Raw genomic sequence first — 22,650 nt, 5'->3', positions numbered from 1 at the left:
TTTTAATTACCTGTTTACCTGTAAATCCTCAACAAGGGCAAGCTGAGACCAGAGAATTGAAAGAACTTCTTTTGACGAACACTGCTCTCCCTAACAGGCCAACATCAGATGTCCCTACTTGTTCCATCTTATGGCGTAGGAGTGATATTAACAAGGCGATTCTGACTCTTCCCAGTCAGTTGTGCAAAAAGAAGTTGGCCCAAAATATTGGCAGCTTTTTGGCTTTGGATCTTAGCCACAAATCCAGGACAACAGGGGGAAATGTAACATTCTGTTACATTTAACATAGATAATCCATTATAATCCTCATTAGAATATTCTTCACTAAAAACCGTATTATAATCCTCACTAAGAAACAGAACAAATGAAAAACCCTAAAAGTCTCAGGTGCAGAGAATCAAGAGGGGTCCTAAGGTTAGAGAAATGAGCTAGAGCTGGACAAGAGGGCTCACAAGGGGCAGGTGAAGAAGTCTGGCTACGGCCCTATAAAGATGGCAACTGGGACTAAGTCCCTTATAAGTCCTGGATTATTTCTTCACACAGAACACAAGCTTTAGAAATAACTCTCTATATTGTCCTGGGTAAACGTCAAGGAGATTTTCCCTGAGGGACACAGAAACCGATGTCTTGCAACTGGGAGATCGAAAGCCTTTCTACCCCATCTAAATGGTGCAGGGACAGGATGATGATCATGGGAGGGAGGGAAAGGACTGGCAGAGGACCCAAGAGAGGCTTGAACTCTTATAGTATTTTATTTCCATATAAATAAATGAATAATAATCAGATTCAAATATTGCAAAATATTAAAATGCTGTATCCAGTGTTTGTTATATGATTTCATGTGCTACTGTTTTATTAATTCAAACAAAGAAGGAGGTTAACACACGTTAGTTAACTTGCCCAAGCTCGTAGTCCATGTGGGGAGAATCTAGGGAAACACAGACTTCTAGTACCAAAGTCTGTTAAACTGACTTGGCTTTCATTTTTGCATTAACCAGGAAGGGCCTGGCGCGTGGCCTAGGTGTTCAGAACAATAGGCAACAGCTGGGATAGTTCCCGGAGGGAGGGGCCCCTGCTAACAGAGGTCCTCTATCAAATGCCACCACTTAATAGGGTGTCCCAGGGCTGCACTTGGCATCCAAGGGTCTGTTCCAGTTGTAAAGAGGACAAATTTCAAGAGAAGCAGAGGTTGCAAGCTAAGGAAACTTAAGAGATCATCTACTTCAGCTGGCTCAGTTTACAAATTCAGAAACACCCAGAGAGATCAACCGCCTTGCTCAGTGAGTGGATGGTTCAAAATCGAATTCCATATCACTTATACCAAGTGCTCTAAACTTTAGAAGTCAAGAAGTAGCAGAACATTCCTGGAAATGGGGACGGTAATGATAATAATAAAAATAAAAATAAAAATTATGGTCATGGTGATAATAGTAGCTAACTTTTTTGAGCACTAATTTAAATTCTAGGTACTCACCCAAATGCTTTATGAATATTCCCTTGATTATTCCTCAAGACAACCCAAAAAGGTAGGTACAACCATCACCTCCATTTCAGATCAAAGGAGAGCCTCTCAGGGTCTTATAATTTGTAAATTTCAGAGTGGATGCTAACCCAGGCAGTCTGACTTCTAAGCTGGAACTCTTAACCATATACTACGCTCAAGACTCAAACATTAGGGGAAAGGGCAGGACAGTGGTCTGCAAGTTGGGGGTCAATCCCATCTCTCCCAGGTTCAACTTGGACTTAAAATTTCTCACAACTATAGATGCAAACTATGTGTTTGGCTTAGAATTTGACATCATCTGATGCCAATGTGAATTCTGTATGGTTTCACAGCAGGTAGAGATCTTGAAGCAATGATATGTCAAAATGTAGATGGATTAATTCATAAATTCTTGGACTTAACCTGACAAATTCTCCTAAACACAACTTTAGTTTTCATTTATATAAAGGAGTACTTCTGAAAAGAGTAAAATGTTTTGTCCTCTTTCTGCTGTGGAAAAACCATTATCACAGCAAAAATAATGCTTAAGCCAAACAATACTGAATAATTTGCTTCATGTCAACCAAAAAAGTGAAAGCAATAAACGAACCAAATTTTTCTAGTAATGAGATGCTATTGGTTAGTGAATTATTATAATGAAGATTATAGGATAGCTAACTGTATCTCTCCAACCAACAAGGAAACAAAACTTGCTAATTCTAGAGGCAGAACTTCATGGTGGAGTTCTGGAGTTGGGTTACTGAGGTCACATCTCAGCTTTGTCGTTCAATTATCTACTCTGTGTTTAACCAATACTAGTACTAGGCACTATCAAATTTTAAAAAAATGGTCAAGGTTTAATTTCAATATTATCATTTTATCAATATATTAATGATCTGCTGAACATCCTCAGGAAAACAAAACAAAAATCCCCAGTATCTATAAATTTTATATGTAAGAAAACAATCTGAAATGCTGTGTTATGTACACCCAGGGAATGCCAACTATAAAATCTGCCTTCCAAGGATAAAAATCCTAAGGTTTTCAAAGAATTATAGCTGTTACTCAAAAGGACATACACAGTTGCTCAAGAAGACTTTATATCCTAAAGTTACATAACTTTTAAAGTTATTTGGAGGGAAACAAGTGAAACAAATCAATCAGATTTGTGTAAAGTTGGAATTTGGGGAGTAAACATGGAAATTCAAAGAAAAGATCAAAAAAGAACATAGAGACTCAGAGTAAAAAACAGGTTACAGATATAGAACATCAAAACATTAAAATGTCAAAAAATAATCAAAAGGAAATGATAAGAAGGGTAAAACTAACAGGCTTCCCTAACAGGAATCTAGTTATGGAGTTTAAAGAGGCATATCATTGATAGAAATCATGAAATGGCAACTCACAGGTCAAATCCTTTGTAGAAATGTGTTGTTTGCTTGCAGAGCCTTCTTTTTTTTTTTTTTTTTTTAAATCAAGCTACAAAAGCATATGTATTTTTTCAAAACTCATTTTTTCTGCTTTTCTTTAAAAAATGAAAAAGCACAGCAATAAGTTGGAGCTCTGTAATTGCTGTCCGCATTGCATAAGACTGCAGTTTGCCACCAGTTTCACTGGCCTTATTTTGACCCATTTTCATTACCTGCCTGCCCCCTATAGTCAAGTGAGTTCGTAAATCCTTATCCACCACCAAATTCCAGTAGTGAAAGTGATCGGTGGCAGAAAGCATTGCCAGACTGGGCATCGTTACAGAGGTTCATTTGTTCACTCATTCATTCAACAAATACATGCTGAGTATCTAAAAAGTGCCAGATGCTGAGCTCAAATCAAATACAAGTACTTGGGATTTCTTTTCATTGAGGTAATAGTCCGTCACAGACCTGAATGTTGTACGAAGATGTGTACAATAGAGTTTAGGACAAAACGTTGGTGAATTTTAGGAAATGAAATGAGAAATTCTAAAGAATGTTAACAATTTCAAGGGTCTCAAAAGATGGGGATTTTAAAGAAGAAAAGGTGTGGTCAGCAGTGTAAAACCATAGCTGAGAAGTGAAGTCAAATGAAGACAGAAAAAAAGACCATTCTTTGCAGTGAGTAGCAAATTCCTGGTGACACTTAAGAGGGCATACACAGAGTAGGCTGATAAAGCCAGGTTGAGCGGTGAGAAAGTAAGAGTAAGCGGCATAAAGAAGAAAAAGAAATGGGGGTATGACGGGGATAAGGTGTGGTGGGAAATGGTGGGAGTTGGGTAAAGAGGACTGAATATATGCAAAAGAGTTTTGGAACCAGACAGTCCACAGAAATAACCATATACTAAAATGAATTCAGTCTAGAGGGAATATCATTAACTTAAATTTCAATATCAGAGCAAAATTTGGTAACTTTCCTGTAAACCATATCTCCAAATTCACTTCATGAGACATTCTGGGAAGGTGTTTTCACTGTAAAACTTTCTACAATTAGCAGCAAAATTCAGTGACATTAAGCTACAAAAGAAAACCTATCAATTCTCAATTATGTTTTATGTGTTGGTGTTCCACTTGTGATCTCAGTCAGAGATGACTGAAATGTTTAAGGGCTCTGCTGGGAATGAAGTTTTCACAGAGGCGTCTAATCTTGGACCAACGATCAGGTGATTTTATTCTCTAGAATCCTCTACATTTATAACAGTCAGGGGAAAGAATGGTAAAGTACAAAGGGTTCCTTTTAGTGCAGTTTATACTAGGAAGATGATGTCTATTGCATTCTTTTATGCAGCCACATTGAACGTGGTATTCCCTCCAGCTTTGCCACTGGAAATATTTAGCAGCAAGTACTTGTTCATCAAATAAAGGTGAAATTGACCAAGTTAAAGAAAAAAGGTCAGTCAAATGCATTTAGCTCTGAATTTTCATAAAGTAACATGGCCTGAGTAACATGACCTTTCAGGATCTCTCTTTCATTTCTGTAGCTATGAAATGGTAAGAAGGAAAATAAAATCTGCCAACTGATTGTGGTTTTAAAAATTAAAACTCTCCAAACTATTTCCTCATAATACTTTTTAGCAAAATCTTTATGTTATTTTTTAAGTGAAGGCATAATTTGAAATGGAAGCAAAACAGACTGTTCCACATATTTTAGAAATAAATTATGTCCTATTTGCTGTCTTTCTAGTATACACACCTGTACCTGGCATTTGATACAAAAATAAATGTTTATTGGTTATTCGCTATTCAGTTGGCTTACATATACAGCACTGAACTTTGAAAAGTCTCATCCATATGGATAACTTAGATGGTTACTTACTGGAAAACAAGAGTGAAATATCCAAATATATTAGTCATATTTGTCATGCCTTCTGTAAAATGTATGATACAAAGTCAATTGGGTTTTTCTTCATTAGTATATGGGAAGAAATCCCAAACACTTGCCTCTTGAGGTCTTAGTTTACAAGCATAATGTCAGTGATTTTGCAGCGACACCTCAATGAGTCCAGCCTTCAGAGCCGGTTCACAGTGAATCGGACCTACTTTACCTTCACTTCCACCTCCTCCTTCACCTCCACTACCACAGCGATGACAACCACCACCCAGAGGTGACTCCCAGAAAGGCTTCATTACCTTGTGATCTGTTGTTTGTACAATCAGGTTTTGGTATCTAAAAAATCTCAACCAATTATCTTCCTATGATTCTGAATAAAATTTTTGTACAAAATGAGCTTAGTAGAGACTTCTCTTTTAAAGTCTTTGCAGAGGTTGCAATTAAAGAATACAAAGCTGAGAAAATTTCCTATTAATACAGAAATGATTTATTATAGAAGTAAAGCAGATACTAATAAATATAAAATAAACAAGTTTATACTGTGTAGCACAGGGAACTATATTCATTATTTTGTAGTACCTTATGGTGAAAAAGAATATAAAAACGAATATATGCATGCTCATGTATGACTGAAGCATTATGCTGTACTCGAGAAATAGACACAACATTGTAAACTGACTATACATATACACATATACACACACAGAGTTAACCAGTCAATTCCACAGCCTATCCAAAGAGTCTCCAAGTCCAGCTGGAAGTAAGAATGGTCATCAAGGGTCTGTGTCTGTGTCTGATGGTGGAATAAGCACTAAATAACCTATTTTGCTAGAAGCGCAATATTTAAGACTGAGATATATGTAGCACTACCAAAAATTTTGTAAAATGTGATCTACTTACCCCTGCAAGGCTTTCTCTCCAAACCAGTCTCCTTTTCCTAAAGTTCTAAGAAAGACCGGGTCTTCACTTGGTGAGTCTTCACGAGTGACATTTACCTAGATAGAGAAACAATGAAAGTCTATTTCCACTGCCAACACACTGGATGATCAAATAAATACTAGTTAATGATGCTAATTCTATTTTTAAACTTATTTTTATGAAGAAAAAGAGTACAGTACCACTGAAGAGGCCAAAGAATAATAGCACAAATGCCCATGCAGCCCAAGAAATAATCTCCAAATACTTTGCTGTACTTTCAAGTTGTCAAGAAATAACATGTAGAAATTTGAATTTCACTCAAATCCCCATCTCTAGTCTCATTTCCTACCTCCTATGAGGCCATCACTATGATGAATTTAATGAGCATTCCTCCCATCTTTTTTACATGTTTATATGAATGCGTTTTTAAAATACATGAATAGCATAATACAGTATGTATCATTCTGAGACTTACGCTTTTCTCTTAACATTGTTTTAATTATTTATTCCAAGCTATTATATATAAATCTAGTCCATACATTTTAAGGCTTTACTGTCTTCTTCTAATCTGTTATTTATTTATTTACTTCTTTGTAGATGGATGTTAATATTGTCTCCATTTCTTGGCTTCATTTAACATCATTCTATACACCTAGACATGCACATCCCAGTTCCTCTAGGACATGCCTATCCCTTTGCTAAGAAGAATCCAGCCTTCATTCAAAGGCCACACTGTCATGAAGCCTTCCCGCAGGCCTCTACTTGACTTTCATCCTCGTGATCTGTATGCTTCATTCAGCAAGATTATTTTTTGAAGATATATAAATTACACCTATGTCTTTTTTACCATAATAAATAGTATGCTCTTGTAAGAAATGGGTATTTCTTTGGCATTCTCTATAATTTCTAATAGGTTCTTAATAAAGAGCTATAAATTTCATGAACAAAAAATCTTCATTACTAACATGGTATCTCTGCCCACATAGGAATTGGGGGTTGGGTGATAGTCCGTGGAAAGCAAGTAACAATGTATTTGTTGCATAAATAAAGACATAAATACAGTAATTGTTCATTTTTGTTAATTCATTTCCTTCTAAAGCTCTGCAAACATTTGTAATACTGGCTACGTATCATCCAGGAAGGTTAAGCAGTTAAAATTCACCTACCTGGAAAACGTAATGAAGTAGAAAAACTAATTTCTTGAGACAATGCCAGACACTTAAACACATTTAAAAATACTATGCCTCAGGTTTCTGAATTTAGAGATTGATGTCAAAGACTAGAATTTTTATAAGCATTAAGAAGGTCTGTACAAGGTGGAGGGAATTCAATTATTCTTCTTCACCGATCCATTTGATTATTCCTCCACACAGTGTTGCAAAACCATAGAAATGCAGTTTTTAAAACCACTGAGTTATATCAGAGAGATGCTTATTGGCATACAGATGAGGCTTTTACAGATGCAAATGGAAATGCACTCACATAGTGATTCTCAAACTTAACTGTGTGGGGGGAGACTATGTAGAGGTGTGTCTTGTTTAAAATAAAGGTTACTGAACTCTTATTCCTGAGGTTCTGACTGAGTGGGTTTTGGAAATATGCATTTCAAAAGAGTCATGTGGGTGATTTAGATGCAAATGTGGTACAGCCCAGTCTGACAAACACTGATAAACTGTTTTATCTCTGAACTTCAATTTTCTCATCTGCACAATGAGGCAACTCAACGAAATTATTAGTCCTCCTAGATGTTAAAAAAAAAAAAGTCATGGGCTAAAGTGTAATAAACTACAAATTAAGCTCATTAATTCAAATTAGATAGTAAGAATACATTATATAACTGTACTTTGCCATTTGGTTAACAACAACAAAGAAATCAGAAATCCAAAATGGCAGATTTATGCAAGCCATGGAGAAATGGTGGTGGGTTTTGAAATGTTCTTTAAAATTATGTTACTGAAATGGAGTGATCAAGACATAAAAAAATGGTCCACCTACAGAATGAAGCACTTTCTGCTTACATAATAAATGTGAGGAAAAATGTATCTCCAAAATCTATCTCCTATAATTTATGTATATGAAAAAAACAAGCAACTCAAAGAGCAAGAATCAAAATTTTCCTTTAAAGTTATAATATCCACAGGTTTTCTTTGTATATATCATTCTAAATATGCACAGACACCATTCATGGACATTTGCATGGGAAAAAATTTTAAGGTAGAGAAAGTTAAACATACAGAGATGGCCTCTCTAACTCTAACCTGCACCCGTCTTCTTTCCACCTAAACCACAAGGTACTTTATGGTCCACAATGCTGCAGAAGGGAACTAGCTATGGAGCCTTAAAGATAGTATTTGGTCTGAACACTTATTACCCCACCACCTGGGGTGGGATAACATGAGGTTATCTCATATGGATGTGTATGTTTGTGTGCTATGTGTGAATTAAATGAGAGAAAAATCAATGAAAAGCATCCTCTTAATTTTAAGTGTCCCCCAAAGTTGGCTCCTTTTTCCCTTATTTTCCCCTTTATTCCATTTCTCTCCCTTCTACTTCAGAAATTCCATGCATTTCATTGTGATTATCCCATATCACTACTATTGCTCTTATTGCCATAAAATGCTCTTTAGAGTATTAACCACTTTTAGTTCTAGATAGACAAGAGAATGTGTGTATTTTTATGATCCTTCTACTTATCTGTATATTAATTTTCTATAAAATATATGCATGGTCTTGTAATTTAAAATTTTGGAACTATTTTTAAATTTTGTATACATAATTTTTTAAATTAAGAATCAAAATAGAAATTAGATATTTTAAATAGAACACAAAATTTATCTTTGATATCAAAATTTTCAATAAACAATATCAATGTGCTCAACCAACATGTTTATCCAAGAACAATTCAAAAACAAAATGAAATGTTTTAGTACAGATTCAACAGGTTTTATAAACAAAGCAATGTTTGTTATAAAGAAATATGGAAATTACAGATCTGTGGGCAAACCCAGCTGGAAAACAGGTTTGGATACACATTTTCCTACCTATGTGATCAATAGATTATAAAAATGAAGAGTCCCCAAATCGAAGCAGCTCTTTCAAACAGAGTTCTGCGCATATTGCTCAAAAACTGGTCCTGTTATTCCAAAACCAAAATGTTTCCTAATGCAGAAAAACACTTTTAGGAACTGTATCTGATAGTTTGGGGCATGTACAGGGGAAGGATTTTTCCTGAGCTTGAAGTTTGTATGCATTCTTTGAGTCATTAGCTACATTCATCTGGGTAAGACCTATGATACCCATGAGTCTGATTTGACAACTGGACCTTTTATGCAAACACAGGAATGAATTCGAATCTCTCTCATCATGTGTTCTACTTCCTTCCCCCAAACACCTATGATGTTCATGTTCAAGATTCCCTTCCTAGTGCTACTAATTTCGTGTGTGTGCACATGCACTCAAATGCACTTCACTACATGCAAAAATGCCACATATTAGCCTGGTTTTAAACTTTATATAAATAATATATCACACTTATTCTTCAACTTGTTTCTTTTGATTAGCATTGTATTTGAGATTTATCCAGTTCATCCATGTTAATATATGTAGCTGTACTTCATTTCTCATTTGTATATTACCCCATTATATGAATATATTTTATTAATGACTCTGTATACGTAAATGTGGATTTCTTCCAGGTTTATTTTTGTTATATTTTAGCTTTGCTGTGCTATTAACAACATTAATTATAAACATTTCTGCATGTTTTGTGGTGTCCATGTGGTGTTTCGCTAGGATCAACACTTATAAAAGGAGAATAAGGTAATGAAGTATATGCATCTTCAATTTCACTAAGTATTGACTCAGTCTTGGTATAAAGAGGTCATACCAACTTACATTTCTACCATCAGTGAATGAAAGTTCGTATCGTCTATATTGTCATCAACACTCGATACTGTCAGACTTTAATTTTTGCCAATAAGGTAGGTATCAGATGGCATTTCTCTGATTATTAATAAAGGGAGAGCATTTTTCATATTATTTCATATTATTTTGTGGGCCAGTTGTATTTCTTTTTTGTAATGTGTCTGATGATTTTTGCCTATTTTTCTATTGAATTGACTGTCATTTTTAATTGATTCATAAGACTGTAGTTTATCTTTTTCCTGTTTTTATGATGTCTTGCCTGAGTTATTAATTGTAATATAATTGTACTTAACCACATTATCCCTTATTGTTTATACTTTAAAATTCTCATTTAAGAAATTCTTTTCTATCCTAGCATGACAGAAGTATTCTCCTAACTGTCCCTGATTTTTTAAATATGTTTTTCTTTTACATTTAGGTGTGGAATTGACCTTTTTGTACAGTGTGAGGTCAGGAACCAACTTCATGCATTTCCCTATAGATAACCAGTGATTTTGGTATCTGCACTGCCCATCCTGACCTAAACCAAGTACCACAGATCATGAATCTTTACCTGAGCTTGCTATTCTCTTATTCTGATATATTAGGAGAATGAAGACCCATTTTTCTTTATTACTTTAACCTTATAAGTCTTTCTATCTAATAAATTAATTCTACCCAATTTACTATTCTTCCCTTCAAATGTTTTAGCCTTGTTGGTCTTCTGCTCTTCATTCTAGTGTCTTTAAATGAAATTTTCTTCTTAAACAACTTGAACATTTTTTGTTATATTCCTAAATACTTGATTTTAGAAATGATTTTAATTATATATTTTAGTTTTATTTTTAACTGAATTTACTGGTGTTTAGAAAGATATGCAGTTTTTTAAATGATCATATAGTAAAATTGAACTTTTCTCTTATTTTGGAAGACAGTTCTATGAATTTAATGTATAGATTTCTCTAACTTCCATCATATTCAGATATAGAACAATTCCATCACCTCAAGAAATTCCTTCATACTATATGTTTATAGTCACATCCTACTCCAAGTCTTACTCCTAGAAACCAATGGTCTCTTCTGTATCGTATTAGTTTTATCTTTCTGATAATATCATGTACATGGAATAATAAAATATTTAACCTTTTCAGATTGGCTTTTTTTTTTTTTAACTTATAATGCCTTTGAGATTCACCCAAGTTATTACATGACATAAAAGTTAATTCTTTCTATTGAATAAATGTGGTACAGTTTGTTTATCTATTTATCCACTGAAGGGCATTTCTAATTTGGGGCAATTATGAATAGAACGGCTATAAATATTGATGCATTTTTTTTGTTTGAACTTTGTTTTCATTTTTCTAGAATAAATACCAAGAAGTACAAATACTAGGTCATATAGTAAATACTTAACTCTATAAACTGCCAAAATGTTTTTCAGAATGGCTTTACCACTTTGCATTCCCACCAGCAATGCATGACAGTTCCAGTTGGTCTACCTCCTCATCAGCACTTGGTATTGTCAACGTATTTTTTTTTTTTTCATTTTAGCCATTTTTTTTTAGGCATGCAATAATTTCTCAGGGTTTTAAGTTGCAATTCCATAATAACTAATGATTAATTAAACATCTTTTCATGTACATATTTGCCATTCTTATATCTACTTTGTGAAGTGTCTAGTCAAATTCCTTGTCCTTTTTTTAAATCTTGATAGTTTTTAAAAAATTGATATCTGGATTGTTTTTACTATATAAGTCCTTTGCTAGAAGTGTGATTTCCAAGCATCTCCTCCAGTTTGCAGTTTTTTTATCCTTGTAATTTCTTCTACAAAAAAAAGTTTGTAATTTTGATAAAGCTCAATTTATCTTTTGATAATGAATTGTGCTTTTGGTGTCATTTCTAGGAAATTTTGACGTAAGTCATGAAGATTTTCTTCTAAAAGTTTTATAGTTTTACATTTTATCTTTTAATCTACTATCAATTACTATTTAATTGTTTTATAAGGTATGAGTTTAGGTGAAGAGTTGCTTTTTTGCTTACAGATAACCAATTGTTTCAATACCATTTGCTGGCCTTTCTCTACTGACTGCTTTTACTCATTAATGGCTCTTTCATTCTTAATTATGACATAAGCTGTAGGCATTTTGTAGATATCATTTAATAATTTGAGGAATTTCTTTTATATTCCCAGTTTGTTGAGTTTTTCTTGTGAAGGATGGTCCAATTTCTCAAATGTTTTCATTACATCAATTGACATATAATTTTTCTTCTATTAACATGATAGATTATACTGACTGATTCAGCTTTTTCAAAATTTAATTTAAAGTATCTAGTTCTGCAATGTTCAATGTCAACATTAGTTGCACGTAGCTTATTTAGCTATTGTAATGTGGCTACTGCTACTAAGAAGTTGAATATTTTGTTTAACTTAATTAATTTTATTTAGATAGCAAATGGGACTAATGGCTGTGTTGGCTTGTGAAGATACAGAATAGTTCCATTAACAAAGAAAAAAGTACTGAACAATGCTAATGTAGCTAAGCTCATATTAATTTTAATTATTTATCTACATAAAAAAACTCAGAAGAAACTAAAATCATACCATCTATAAATAATTACTGTTTTATTCCCTCATTTCCAAACATCTTTTTCTTGACTTACTGCAGTGAGTGGAGTGTTTAGTTCTACACTGAATAGAAGTGGGGAATAATGTGCATCTTTGTTTTTGATCTAAAATGAAATGCTTCTCATATTTCACCCTGACATATACATATATGTATACACATGCATATCCATACACAAATAAAATTCCATAAGAGAACACTTTCCATATTCAGTAACACTGAACATTGTGTTAAGCCAACTTGTTTAACCAACATGCTTAAGCATTTGTTAATTCTAAGCAAAGCCATGTGGTTTTAAGTGGCATTTAGTGAACAAGAATTTTTGACTCACAATTTTGCTAGTGGTAGCATACAAAGTATATTGAATAGAATCAGAAAATCAAAATGCATTTGAATTATTATCAAAACTCTGAAATTTTGTTTACCAATCTTATTCAATTTTGGTTCAACTTACTTATGGAGAGAGTATATTTTTTGATGGAACACAATTCCAGGGCCATATGCATGAGGTTTTACCAGAGCTATTTTTCATGCTCAATTGTGAATCCATTGGTGCTTTGTAGTTCAATGTTGGAGGGGAACAAATCATGTTTCTAGGCAAGGGGAATGGACTGATTAAAGTATAGAGAGCTAACTCAGCTTCTCCTTAAGACAGCATCAGGTTCTCCTGACATCACTTGAGCATTCTGCCTCAAGTTTTAGAAAAATCAGCTTATACAGGTTTAATGGGGGAAAAACAAATAGTTTAAAGTTTTTCCCTTTGTGTGAATGTGCTTTGTGGAAGAATAAAAACCATTTTATACTTAGATAAATGAACTTGAACAAAGGGAAATCCATTTGTAGGTTTACAGCTCCTCCCCGGTTGTGTGTGTCTGTCTCACATTTTCTAAGGAAAAGCCAGTTTCGTAGAAACAAAGAAAATATCTTTGTCACGGTTATCCTTTATACATTTTTTAATGTATATGAAAACAAATTGACATCTGTATATCAAAACCAAGGCATATAGTTTTAGAACTTTTCAATTCTACAACGTATTTGCCTGCTTATCTGAACCTACTCTTACTACTCTTCTCACTTTCTATTCCTTCCCATTGGGACTTATGCATCTTAAAATGTAATATGGTGACTCTAGTGCATTAATATTAGAATTAATATAATTCATATACTAACCCATCATACTTTATTATATAATTAAGAATCATAGCAGCTAAGTTTTGAGACCTGAAAAACTAGGTTAGGGAAAAAACTATACCTGGTTTAAAAAAAAAATCTGGAATGTGTCAAAAGAGTCCAGTATATTCTTACTACTTCTCTCCCAGAATCCCCACTGTGCTCTAAAATGTTGCCAAGGGAATGGGCTCCGGTGCTGTAATTTCCATGCTACTTCTGTTTATACATATTGGAAAACTGGTAAAACAGCACCACTAGTGCACCTTCAGCTAAAACTGGTTGCTAACTAACCACAGCTTTTTTCCAGGCAGTGCTGGACTTTGCAGTAATTTGGTAGTCACAGAAGCCTGTCAGAAATTTATCTTAACAAATAAGCATATCATTACATGATACCAAAGAAGTAGCAATATAATGTAGAAAAATGAATCTAGAATTGTTAGGGTAAAAAGTCTCCCTGTGACCAATCAAATCATTTACAGCCATGAGGATTTTCAATTTTCCCTGAGTTTTCAATCGATGTTAAGAATAAAACAGTGAATGGTAAGCCCTAACAACTTATATGTAAACCACAAAATCTTAACGTTTCTTATCCTCTCACATTGGAAAATATAAGATACAGTTTTAACCACTAAGTGTGGTCAGACACATCATTTCATGATGCCTTTTAGGAAGCCAGTCTCTGATTTCTGTTTCTATCCCAGGCTTTCTGATATCAGTCAAAAGAACAGGTATGATAAAAGTATAAATAGTGTTTTCTTCCCTTTAGTGTGCTATGCCACTGGTGTAAACATCGATATATACACATTTTAAATTCAAAATTAGTCCAAAGAGGATTCTTTAAAATGTGATCCAGCAAGATTTGCAATCTGTCCCATATCCTGTTTCCTGTGGCTCTGTCATTCCCTCTCCTGTTTTAACATAAGCATAAGGTGCCGAAGTCAGTCTTATTTAAATTAAAATAAATAAATTTACTTTTTTAAAAAGTGATAATTATAGAAGTGAAAACTGCCATATAAATCCCCTTATACCTGCATTTCCTTTCCAGTCTCTTAATATACTTAGTATTCATAACTTCTCTTTAATGATCACTTATGATAAAGCAAAATAAGTTCAAATCACATTGCACACAGTCCAATGACACTTAAATGCAAAAATGAATAGGACTTCACTGTTGAAAGAAACAAGGTATTTTTAGCAATATTAAAGTATTAATATACAAGTCTTCATTTTCCAATTCACTTAATTTCTTAGCTTCTTAAAAAATTTATTAATAACAGTGAATTATTTAAAAATATAATAAATAATGATTTTTCACTTATATACCTGTCTACCCCATATTTATCCCTTCCCCTATAGTTCACCACATCTAATAATTTTAGTATCCATTCAGTATTTCTTCATGAAGATACAGTAAAACATGAATATATTTATTTCCTCATTGGCCTCAGAGTGTTAAATAACTTGCCTAGGAATACTAAAACTAGTAAGTTTCATAGCTGGATTCAAACATAGGCCATCTGATTTGAAAGTCCAGATGTTTCATTAATACAATGTTACTGCTCCTAATGACTGGATGGATTTTTTTCCTGTTAAGGATTTTTTTAAAGCTGCTGTAGTCATTTTTTTTTAATTTTATAATCTTAATTATGGAAACTTCTCCATTTTTGCAGACTTATCAGTGGCATTTAGCATCATGATTATTATATTAAAGAATTCAGGCTGTTCACTGGCCTTCAAAGTTATACTTTTTCTTCCTCTTTCATCAGTTTTAGGAGATCTGCTCTCAAATATCCCTTTATCAGTTTCAGAAAATGAAAAACTCATACAGCTCCAGACCCTGCACCTGTGCTCCTCCAGGGGTCGCTGATGAACACCAGATATCCCTGGTACTTGGCTCTCAAGTGCCACCAAAACTTACCTTTCCTTTGCTGATGATAAAGAAGGTGTCCCCTCTTGCACCTTGCCTGATGATATATTCCCCATTCTCATAGTGAGTCTGAAAAATACAAACAGTAAGAGAAAAAACTGTTAAGAAAGGAGCAATTTACTGAACAGCTCAACTTTTTCAAGTATCAGTTCCTGAGAGACAAATTCATCCTCATGGAGTTTACTCAACCAAGCCTAGAATCCATCATTATTTAAGAATAATAGTCAATGAGCACAGTAATCAAAAAGAAATTATTCAATCATGCTCATTTTAAAAACTATTTTGTTAGTGCACTTTTCTGGGTGATTATATTCATATCTTTAAATTCATTCATTTTAATAGTTTGATGAAAATATTCTTTTCTCCCATCAACTGAGCATGAAATAAAACAGACCTGATCATTGAACTTGTCTGTCTGTATTATTTTATTTGTCATTCTCTTTCTGTTTTAGTCTTCTTGTAATGATAGCCACCTCTCCTTTTTCTTTTTTTTTTTCCTTTTTCTTTTCCTGAGAAAGTTACTGTGGCATCTAGCATTTTTACAGATCTTCATTTTGAAATCAGGTTAACTTTAGGTGCAGATCAGATGACCCCAGTTACTTTTTAAGGCACTGCTTCACGCTTTAATGCCCTGCTTCAGCAATTGAGATTTGGCCCTGTCAAACAGAATGTCTTCATTTTAGGTACTGAATTCTGGTCCAGCATCTGTGAGCTTGTAAAGTACCAAACAAGGAGCAAAATAAGGCTGCAAGAGGATTATCACAGGCAGTGTGTTAGTATTCTGATTCGGACACAGTCATTAGGTCCACTCCCAGGGTGAAGATTGCTCCTGCAATGAACAAAAGCAATTGCTATAGGACAGGTGGGAGAAAGCATGTTGCTGGGTCGGGAGGTGTAACAGAAAATGAGAACTATGCCATCTGGCCCTATCTTTCTCTGCAGCTTAGCAAGGCAGCCACATCTTGGGGAAGAAAACTACTTTCCACCCTGCTTAGGAAACAAGATTTCATGGCTTGCATGCAATATTCATCAGGCCAGTGGCTGTGATTTGTCCTTATACTTCAACACTTTGTTTTTTAATACTTTCATCTAATTCACTCTTAAAATAGCCTTTTATTAATACATGATATTGAGAATAGCTATGATTTTCTTTACATATCAAGAAAATAAACTACCTAATCTGTTACCTTTTTTTTTAACTTCACCTAATCTGTTACTATTTTTTACTCTAAAGTAACATATTTTCCTAATAACAATTTTTTTAAGTAAAAAAGTTCTTCCTTATTTTGTTCCCCCAATCTCAGCCATTCGATGGAGAATAGTCTGGTGTGTATCTTTCAAGACTTTTAAACACATATCTTTGTGCCTATAATTATTTCTGAACAAAAATAAGATTCTGTAATGCCTATTCTTCCACTGACTTACTTTATTTAACAAGATTATCTGTGTTCCGTTTTCATATCTCGTTGCTCAGAAAGCAACAATGGGAAGACCTTTATGATGGGCAGATATGTAAACATTCAACAAACATTTCTGAGCACCTGAGTCAGGCCTGGTTATAGGCACTGATGACACAAAGATGAGTAAGAAAAATCTCAAGTTAGCACCATTCTGCGGATCTTGCATTGACAGTGGTAATGCTGTGTGGCTGCATTGCCCAGCATAGGAGCCACAAGCCACAGGCGGCTATGGAGCACCTGACAGGTGGCCTGTGTGACTGAGAAATTGAATTTTGAAATGTATTTAATTTAAATTAATTAAAACGTAAATACTCACACATAGCTAGGAGCTGCTGTACTGGCTAGCACAGGTAGTAGCAGGTACAGCTGACAAGGGAGGCGTTATCCCTAGCAGCAGGGGACAGGGAGGGGTGGAGCATTTTTCCCACTCTTGATGTTTCTTTCTATGTGAATGGAACTCAGTCAGTAAAACTCACAACCACTTTCTGCTCCTTTCCTCACTCTGCACCAGAGGAGATGGTATCATTTAATCTGCATGCTCATCTCAGCCCTCTCTTCTCTTCCCGGTGAGAAGGAGCTCCCCACAGAGGGCTGGCACTCTGCTGCTTCTCCAGGGGAAGAATTTGCTCCCCAGCATCGCGAAACCTGCCCCCGTCCTGGCTTCTGAGACAGGTCACGTAAGTCTTCCCAAATAGAGGGTCCAGTTTGGGAAGCCTATTTGTCTCTCACTCCTAAGCTACATTCTCTAGCCTAGATTTTATTAGTGATAATGGTAATATTTTAGTCCCATTTATTTGCATCCAGTTGAGAGTGAATGCACGATATGTTTCTTTCTTCTTTTTTTTTTTTAAGACCTGAAAGAGCAATTCATTATTTCTCTTGATACTGTACGTTAATTAGATGATTCTTTGGCTTCCCATGGTGTTGTCTGGGATAACTGCAAGGTGTAATGCCTCACGCCTGTGGTGAGCATTTGGTGCTGGTCTCCGGCTGAGAGCGCAGCTGGGACTGTCAGTCTGTTTTCCTCCACGTGAGCTTCTCTGTGTGGCTGCCCAGTCTTTTCTATAGCATGGTGGTCTGGGAGTGGGCCAATTTCTTGCATGGCAGCTGGCTTCCGAGGGTGCAAAAACAGAAGGTGCCAGGCTTTCCCAAGACCCAAACCAGGAACAGGCCCTGTACCACTTGCATTGCATTCAATGGATTCAGGCAGGTCCCTAGGTCAATCCAGGCATAAGGGGAAGGGACTGCACAAAGGTGGGAACCCCAGGAGATGTGGTGCATTGGGGGCCACCAAAACACAGTCTGGCACAGACCTCAAACTTCACATGTATAGCACTGAGCCCCTGACATCCTTTTTCTGGTCCTGCTTCTCCTAAGTCTTCCCAGTATTAGCATTGCCAGCCCCACATTTCCAGGTGCTCAGGCCAAAGACCTTGGAGTTATCTTTAACTCTTCTGTCTCACAGGCCCACAACTGCTCTGTTGGCAAACCTGGCTGGCTCCACCCTCAGAAAATACCCAGAACTCAACCACCTGCTCCCATCTGCTGCTATGGCCGCCATCTTTTTTTGCCCAATCCATGCAGTCATCTCCTAACTGGGATCTCTGCTCCTGCCTGGCCCCTCGGATCCCTTCCCCACATGATAGCCAGGTGATTCTATTAACACACAGTCAGCGTCTGTCCCTTCGCTGCTCACGTCCCTGCAGGGCCCCTCTACTCATGTACAGTGTCCCACAGTGGCTTCAACATACTCACAGCTCCTGTCCTTTTGCTTTACTGACCTCACCTCCCACCTCTTTCCCTCTCATTATGTCTGTTCTGTTCACACCACTTCCCTTGATGATCTTTGAATATCCAGCCCCAGGCCCACCTCAGGGCCTTTGCAAAGGCTCTTCCCTCTGACTGATATGCCCCTCCATCCCAGATATATTATGCCTCCTTCATAGCTTTACTCAAATGTCACCTTCTCAAGGAGACCTCATGTGACCAGTACTTTAAGTCTATTCTTCTCCTCTGTACTTGTGACTCTTCTTGAATTAATTTTCTATGTGGCAACTTGCCACCTACATCTGCCAGGGTTCTGGCAGAAAAGACTGCACCCTTGGAAGAGGGAGGTAATCAAAGAAGGATGAATGATGGAGTTGGGCAGGGTTAGGGGATCAAGGAGTGCTGGAGGTGAAGGGTCAGGGAGCAGGATTACTGGACCCTGCTAAGAGCTGGAGTCACGTGACAGATAAGCTCAAAAGAAGCTGAGGCTGTGGCTTCTGACAAGAAACATCCATTCCCAAACCCCAGCCTGGTTTGAAAGGAGCTAAGGGAGAAATACTCAGACCTTCTTCTCCAGCCTCTGGTCTCCTGCTGGGGCGCCCCTTGGCTGAACTCAGCTGGAAGTCACAAGATAGGGGAGCTCTCCCATTCAGATCAGCTTCTGGGTGGGGAGAATGGCCAGGAAGAGTGAAAAGTTTCAGCCCCACATTTAACACATCATTCATTCACTCACTTATCAACTCTCTCCTCCACTAGAATGTCAGCTCCATGAGGGATTTTTATGTTGTTCCCTATTGTGCCCTTTATAGCTATAAGAATGCCTAAGTGTTCACTAAACGTGTACTGAACAAACGGCATAAATTATAAGGATATTTAGTCTCTCATGTAACAAGGAGTCTAGAAATTGAGCAGTTCCAGGGCTGGCCAATTTGTTGGTTCAGCAAGTCCTCCCAGGACCCAGGTTCTTTTTCTCTTTCAGTTGGTTTGCCTTCACCGGATGGGTCCTGAGGTCATATCCCCAGTAAGAGGTGGCGCTGAACAGACCTCTTCTCACTCTCTTCTACTTTGTGCTCCAGCCCTGGTGGCTGGAGGTCCATTTCTCAACTGTGTCACACCCCCTTCCTACCACCAGGACCAAGCACTCCCACTGCTGAACCCCCACGGCTTCTCGCCTAGTTCCAGCCCTACTTCTTTTTCAGATCTTAGCCTTCCCAGACTTGGCATAGCTGACTCCACTCCACATACACACACACTGCCTAAATTAGGGTTCTTTCTTGTCTTTTTCTGAGCTTGTAGTCATATATTTTTATGATTTTTGGGGTTCTTTTTTTGGCTTTGTTTTTTTTTTTTAATTTTTTAAATACTGAAGTATAGTCAGTTTATAATGTTGTGTCAATTTCTGGTGTGCAGCATAACACTATTTTCAATAGCCAAATTATGGAAACAACCTAAATGTTCATCAACAGATGACTGGATAAAGAAGTTGTGGTGTGTATGTGTGTATGTGTATATATATATATGGAATACTACTCAGCCATAAAAAGAATAAAATAATGCCATTTGCAGCAACATGGATGGACCTGGAGATCATCATATTAAGTGAAGTAAGAAAGAGGGGAAAAATATCATATGATATCACTTATATGTGGAATCTAAGAAAAGATGACCCAAATGAACTTATTTGTATGATATTTTAATCATTTTTTTCATCAGATTTTAACTTCTATTGAAGGCAATGACTGTGATTGGTTTTGTTCCTTTTAATATCCTCAGTGTCTAACAGAGCTTGGTGCAGAATAGGGACTCAAAAACATTAATTGCATAAATGAAGCAGTCCTCCTTTCTCACCATCTTTCTAGCACTGTCCAGAGCCACATCCATTAGAAAGGCCTCCACCTCCGAAACCTTTGCTGAGCCCAGCTGTCCTGTACTACCTCCACTGTTAAATCCCTAGTCCAAGCCAAAGTCACATCTTGGGTTTTGTAATGTCCTCCACTCTGGCCTCCCTGCTTTGGTTCTTGCCCACTCATCCTACTCCACATCATTCCACCTATTCATCTCTTGATAACCAAAGTCACCTTTCAAATAACAAATCAATTGAAATCACTGTACTGCTAAAAACTTCCAAAGACTTTTCTCTGCATTTAAAATCATTAGCAATTTACTGTGGTCTATAAAGTTCTCCGTATTCTGGCCCCTAACTCTCCATCCTCATCCCCCTTCCACTCTCACCCTCATTCATCCTGTTTCAGAAATGCTGGCTTTCTTTCTGTGCCTTATGCTTCCCAGACTGGATCATCCCCAGAATTTGGCACTCAATAGACCCTTCTCCCCTCATTCAGTTTCTATCCTATGGATGTCCTTGTTTTAATTTTTTTTTTTTTTAATTTTACTTTAGAAAGGTCTCTGAAGCTGTGTGATCATGCTTTACTGTGCCCAAAATGCCACTGGACCCTTTATTGACTACTTGATGACAAACACAACTACAAATCACAGCACAACTGAGCCTCCGGTGAGCAAGACCTTCTATCACAACCTTCATGGTTTGAAATTACCCTTCTTCTCTGTTTGCTGTGACCCTCTCCCACTGTCATCTACTGCTCAGAGGACACAGAAGACTTAACGATACATCCACTGTTTCCCTTAGAACAATGCCTAGCACACAAGAGGCATTCAACGTATAACCTCGATAAAGGATAGATTTAGTTCAAACCCCTTATTTTGAATGGGAAAGCTCAGGTATAAATCAGAGATTAGAGAGAGAGGAAGGAAAATTAACAGCATGTCTAAATGTAAGCACTGTATTCGCCAAAGGTAGTATCTTGGAATAATATTTCCAAAATTTGTGAGTTAGGAAAAACCACTAGGGAAAAAAAATGGATGTAGCTTTTATATTAATATATGTGTCTCAGGATTCTCAAAATGTAACATTAATATGTAAATGTCCACTTAGTCTTTTTACAATTCTGCACAGGTTTGCTGACACTTGGCAGAAGGCTTAGTACAACACTACATATGGCACTTCGTGCCCTTGGGAGTTGCTCACTGGTGAATACATAAAATTCATTTTCACTTTTCAGATCAGACTCACAGTTATTGATACCAAACATACCTGGTGTTTAAGTCCCGAATTCTAACAATCTATAATTGAATTTCAGTTAATATAAACTAATACACATCATTCCAAAGTAAATTCTCACCTAATTTATTTCAGTCAGAAATTATATCATTATTTCCCTTTATACTTAAGTTTAATTAAGTTTAAGGTTGGAGTTATCCTTATGTCTTGATTGAATAACAGAGCACCCATTAATTGACACTATCCTAATGATTAAGGCATACATAAATTGTTAATATTGCTACTGGTTATAAAAACAGCTACAGTGAGAATCACATTTCTATGCCTGTCTAAGACGTGTTTGAAACAGGGGGTAACAACTGGAAATTCAGTAAGTAAAGAACCATATGGTCTTGGGTCATGATTTCAGCCTCATTTTTTCAGAGGATAATTATATTTTAGAAGAAGAGTATGACACCAAGAAGAAGAACTTTCTTAAAAAAATATTCCTAATTATCTTTTGGGAGCCTACAACAGTGATATCCTCAAAGGAAATTCTTATCTGTCCCTAATACCTCAGATTTATTCCAAAGATAAGGCCTTGCAATGGAGAACAGGATCACCAAACAGCTTTATCAGTCAAAAAACATGCTAGTTAGGAAGGCAACAAAGTATTTCTTGGCCCAGAAATTCATCTCTATTTGGTAAAACTGTGCCCATTAGTTACATTTGGACTTAGGTTATGTAGTGATGCCAAGAAAGATGACAGTTAGTCATTACAATAACGTAACATTTTCCATATAGCTATTCTTGAATTTCGGTGGCTTGGAGTATGGAGTCTCAGGTAAACTCTATCATGAAGCCAGGGATCGCACCTGTAAACCAGAAATGTTTTGCCTTCTCTTTCCCACCATGTTCACCAATGATTTCATCACAGAACTAGAGCTCTACTAACAACTGACAATGATATTTTTAGTGCATATACGTTGTCATAAATGGGCCATTTCCCTCTCATGGATCAGTAATTGTCAAGGGGACTT

At 36.2% G+C, this 22,650-nt stretch overlaps 1 protein-coding gene across 3 annotated transcripts in view; it reads right to left on the bottom strand.

The window, feature by feature from the left end:
• Positions 1-22,650, bottom strand: part of PRKG1 (protein kinase cGMP-dependent 1) — a 1,107,834-nt gene that overhangs the window by 181,504 nt on the left and 903,680 nt on the right. For all 3 annotated transcript variants that reach the window (XM_032491411.1, XM_006181681.3, XM_032491412.1), the window contains exons 6-7: positions 15,317-15,394; positions 5,684-5,778 (exon numbers count right to left, since the gene is read on the bottom strand). In XM_032491411.1, coding sequence (XP_032347302.1) covers positions 5,684-5,778; positions 15,317-15,394 — 173 coding nt within the window. The remainder of the gene's footprint in view (positions 1-5,683; positions 5,779-15,316; positions 15,395-22,650) is intronic.

The sequence above is a fragment of the Camelus ferus genome, chromosome 11 (genome assembly GCF_009834535.1).
Source record: "Camelus ferus isolate YT-003-E chromosome 11, BCGSAC_Cfer_1.0, whole genome shotgun sequence".
In the NCBI taxonomy this organism is placed as follows: domain Eukaryota; kingdom Metazoa; phylum Chordata; class Mammalia; order Artiodactyla; family Camelidae; genus Camelus; species Camelus ferus.
This window is presented reverse-complemented; position numbering and strand designations above follow the sequence as displayed.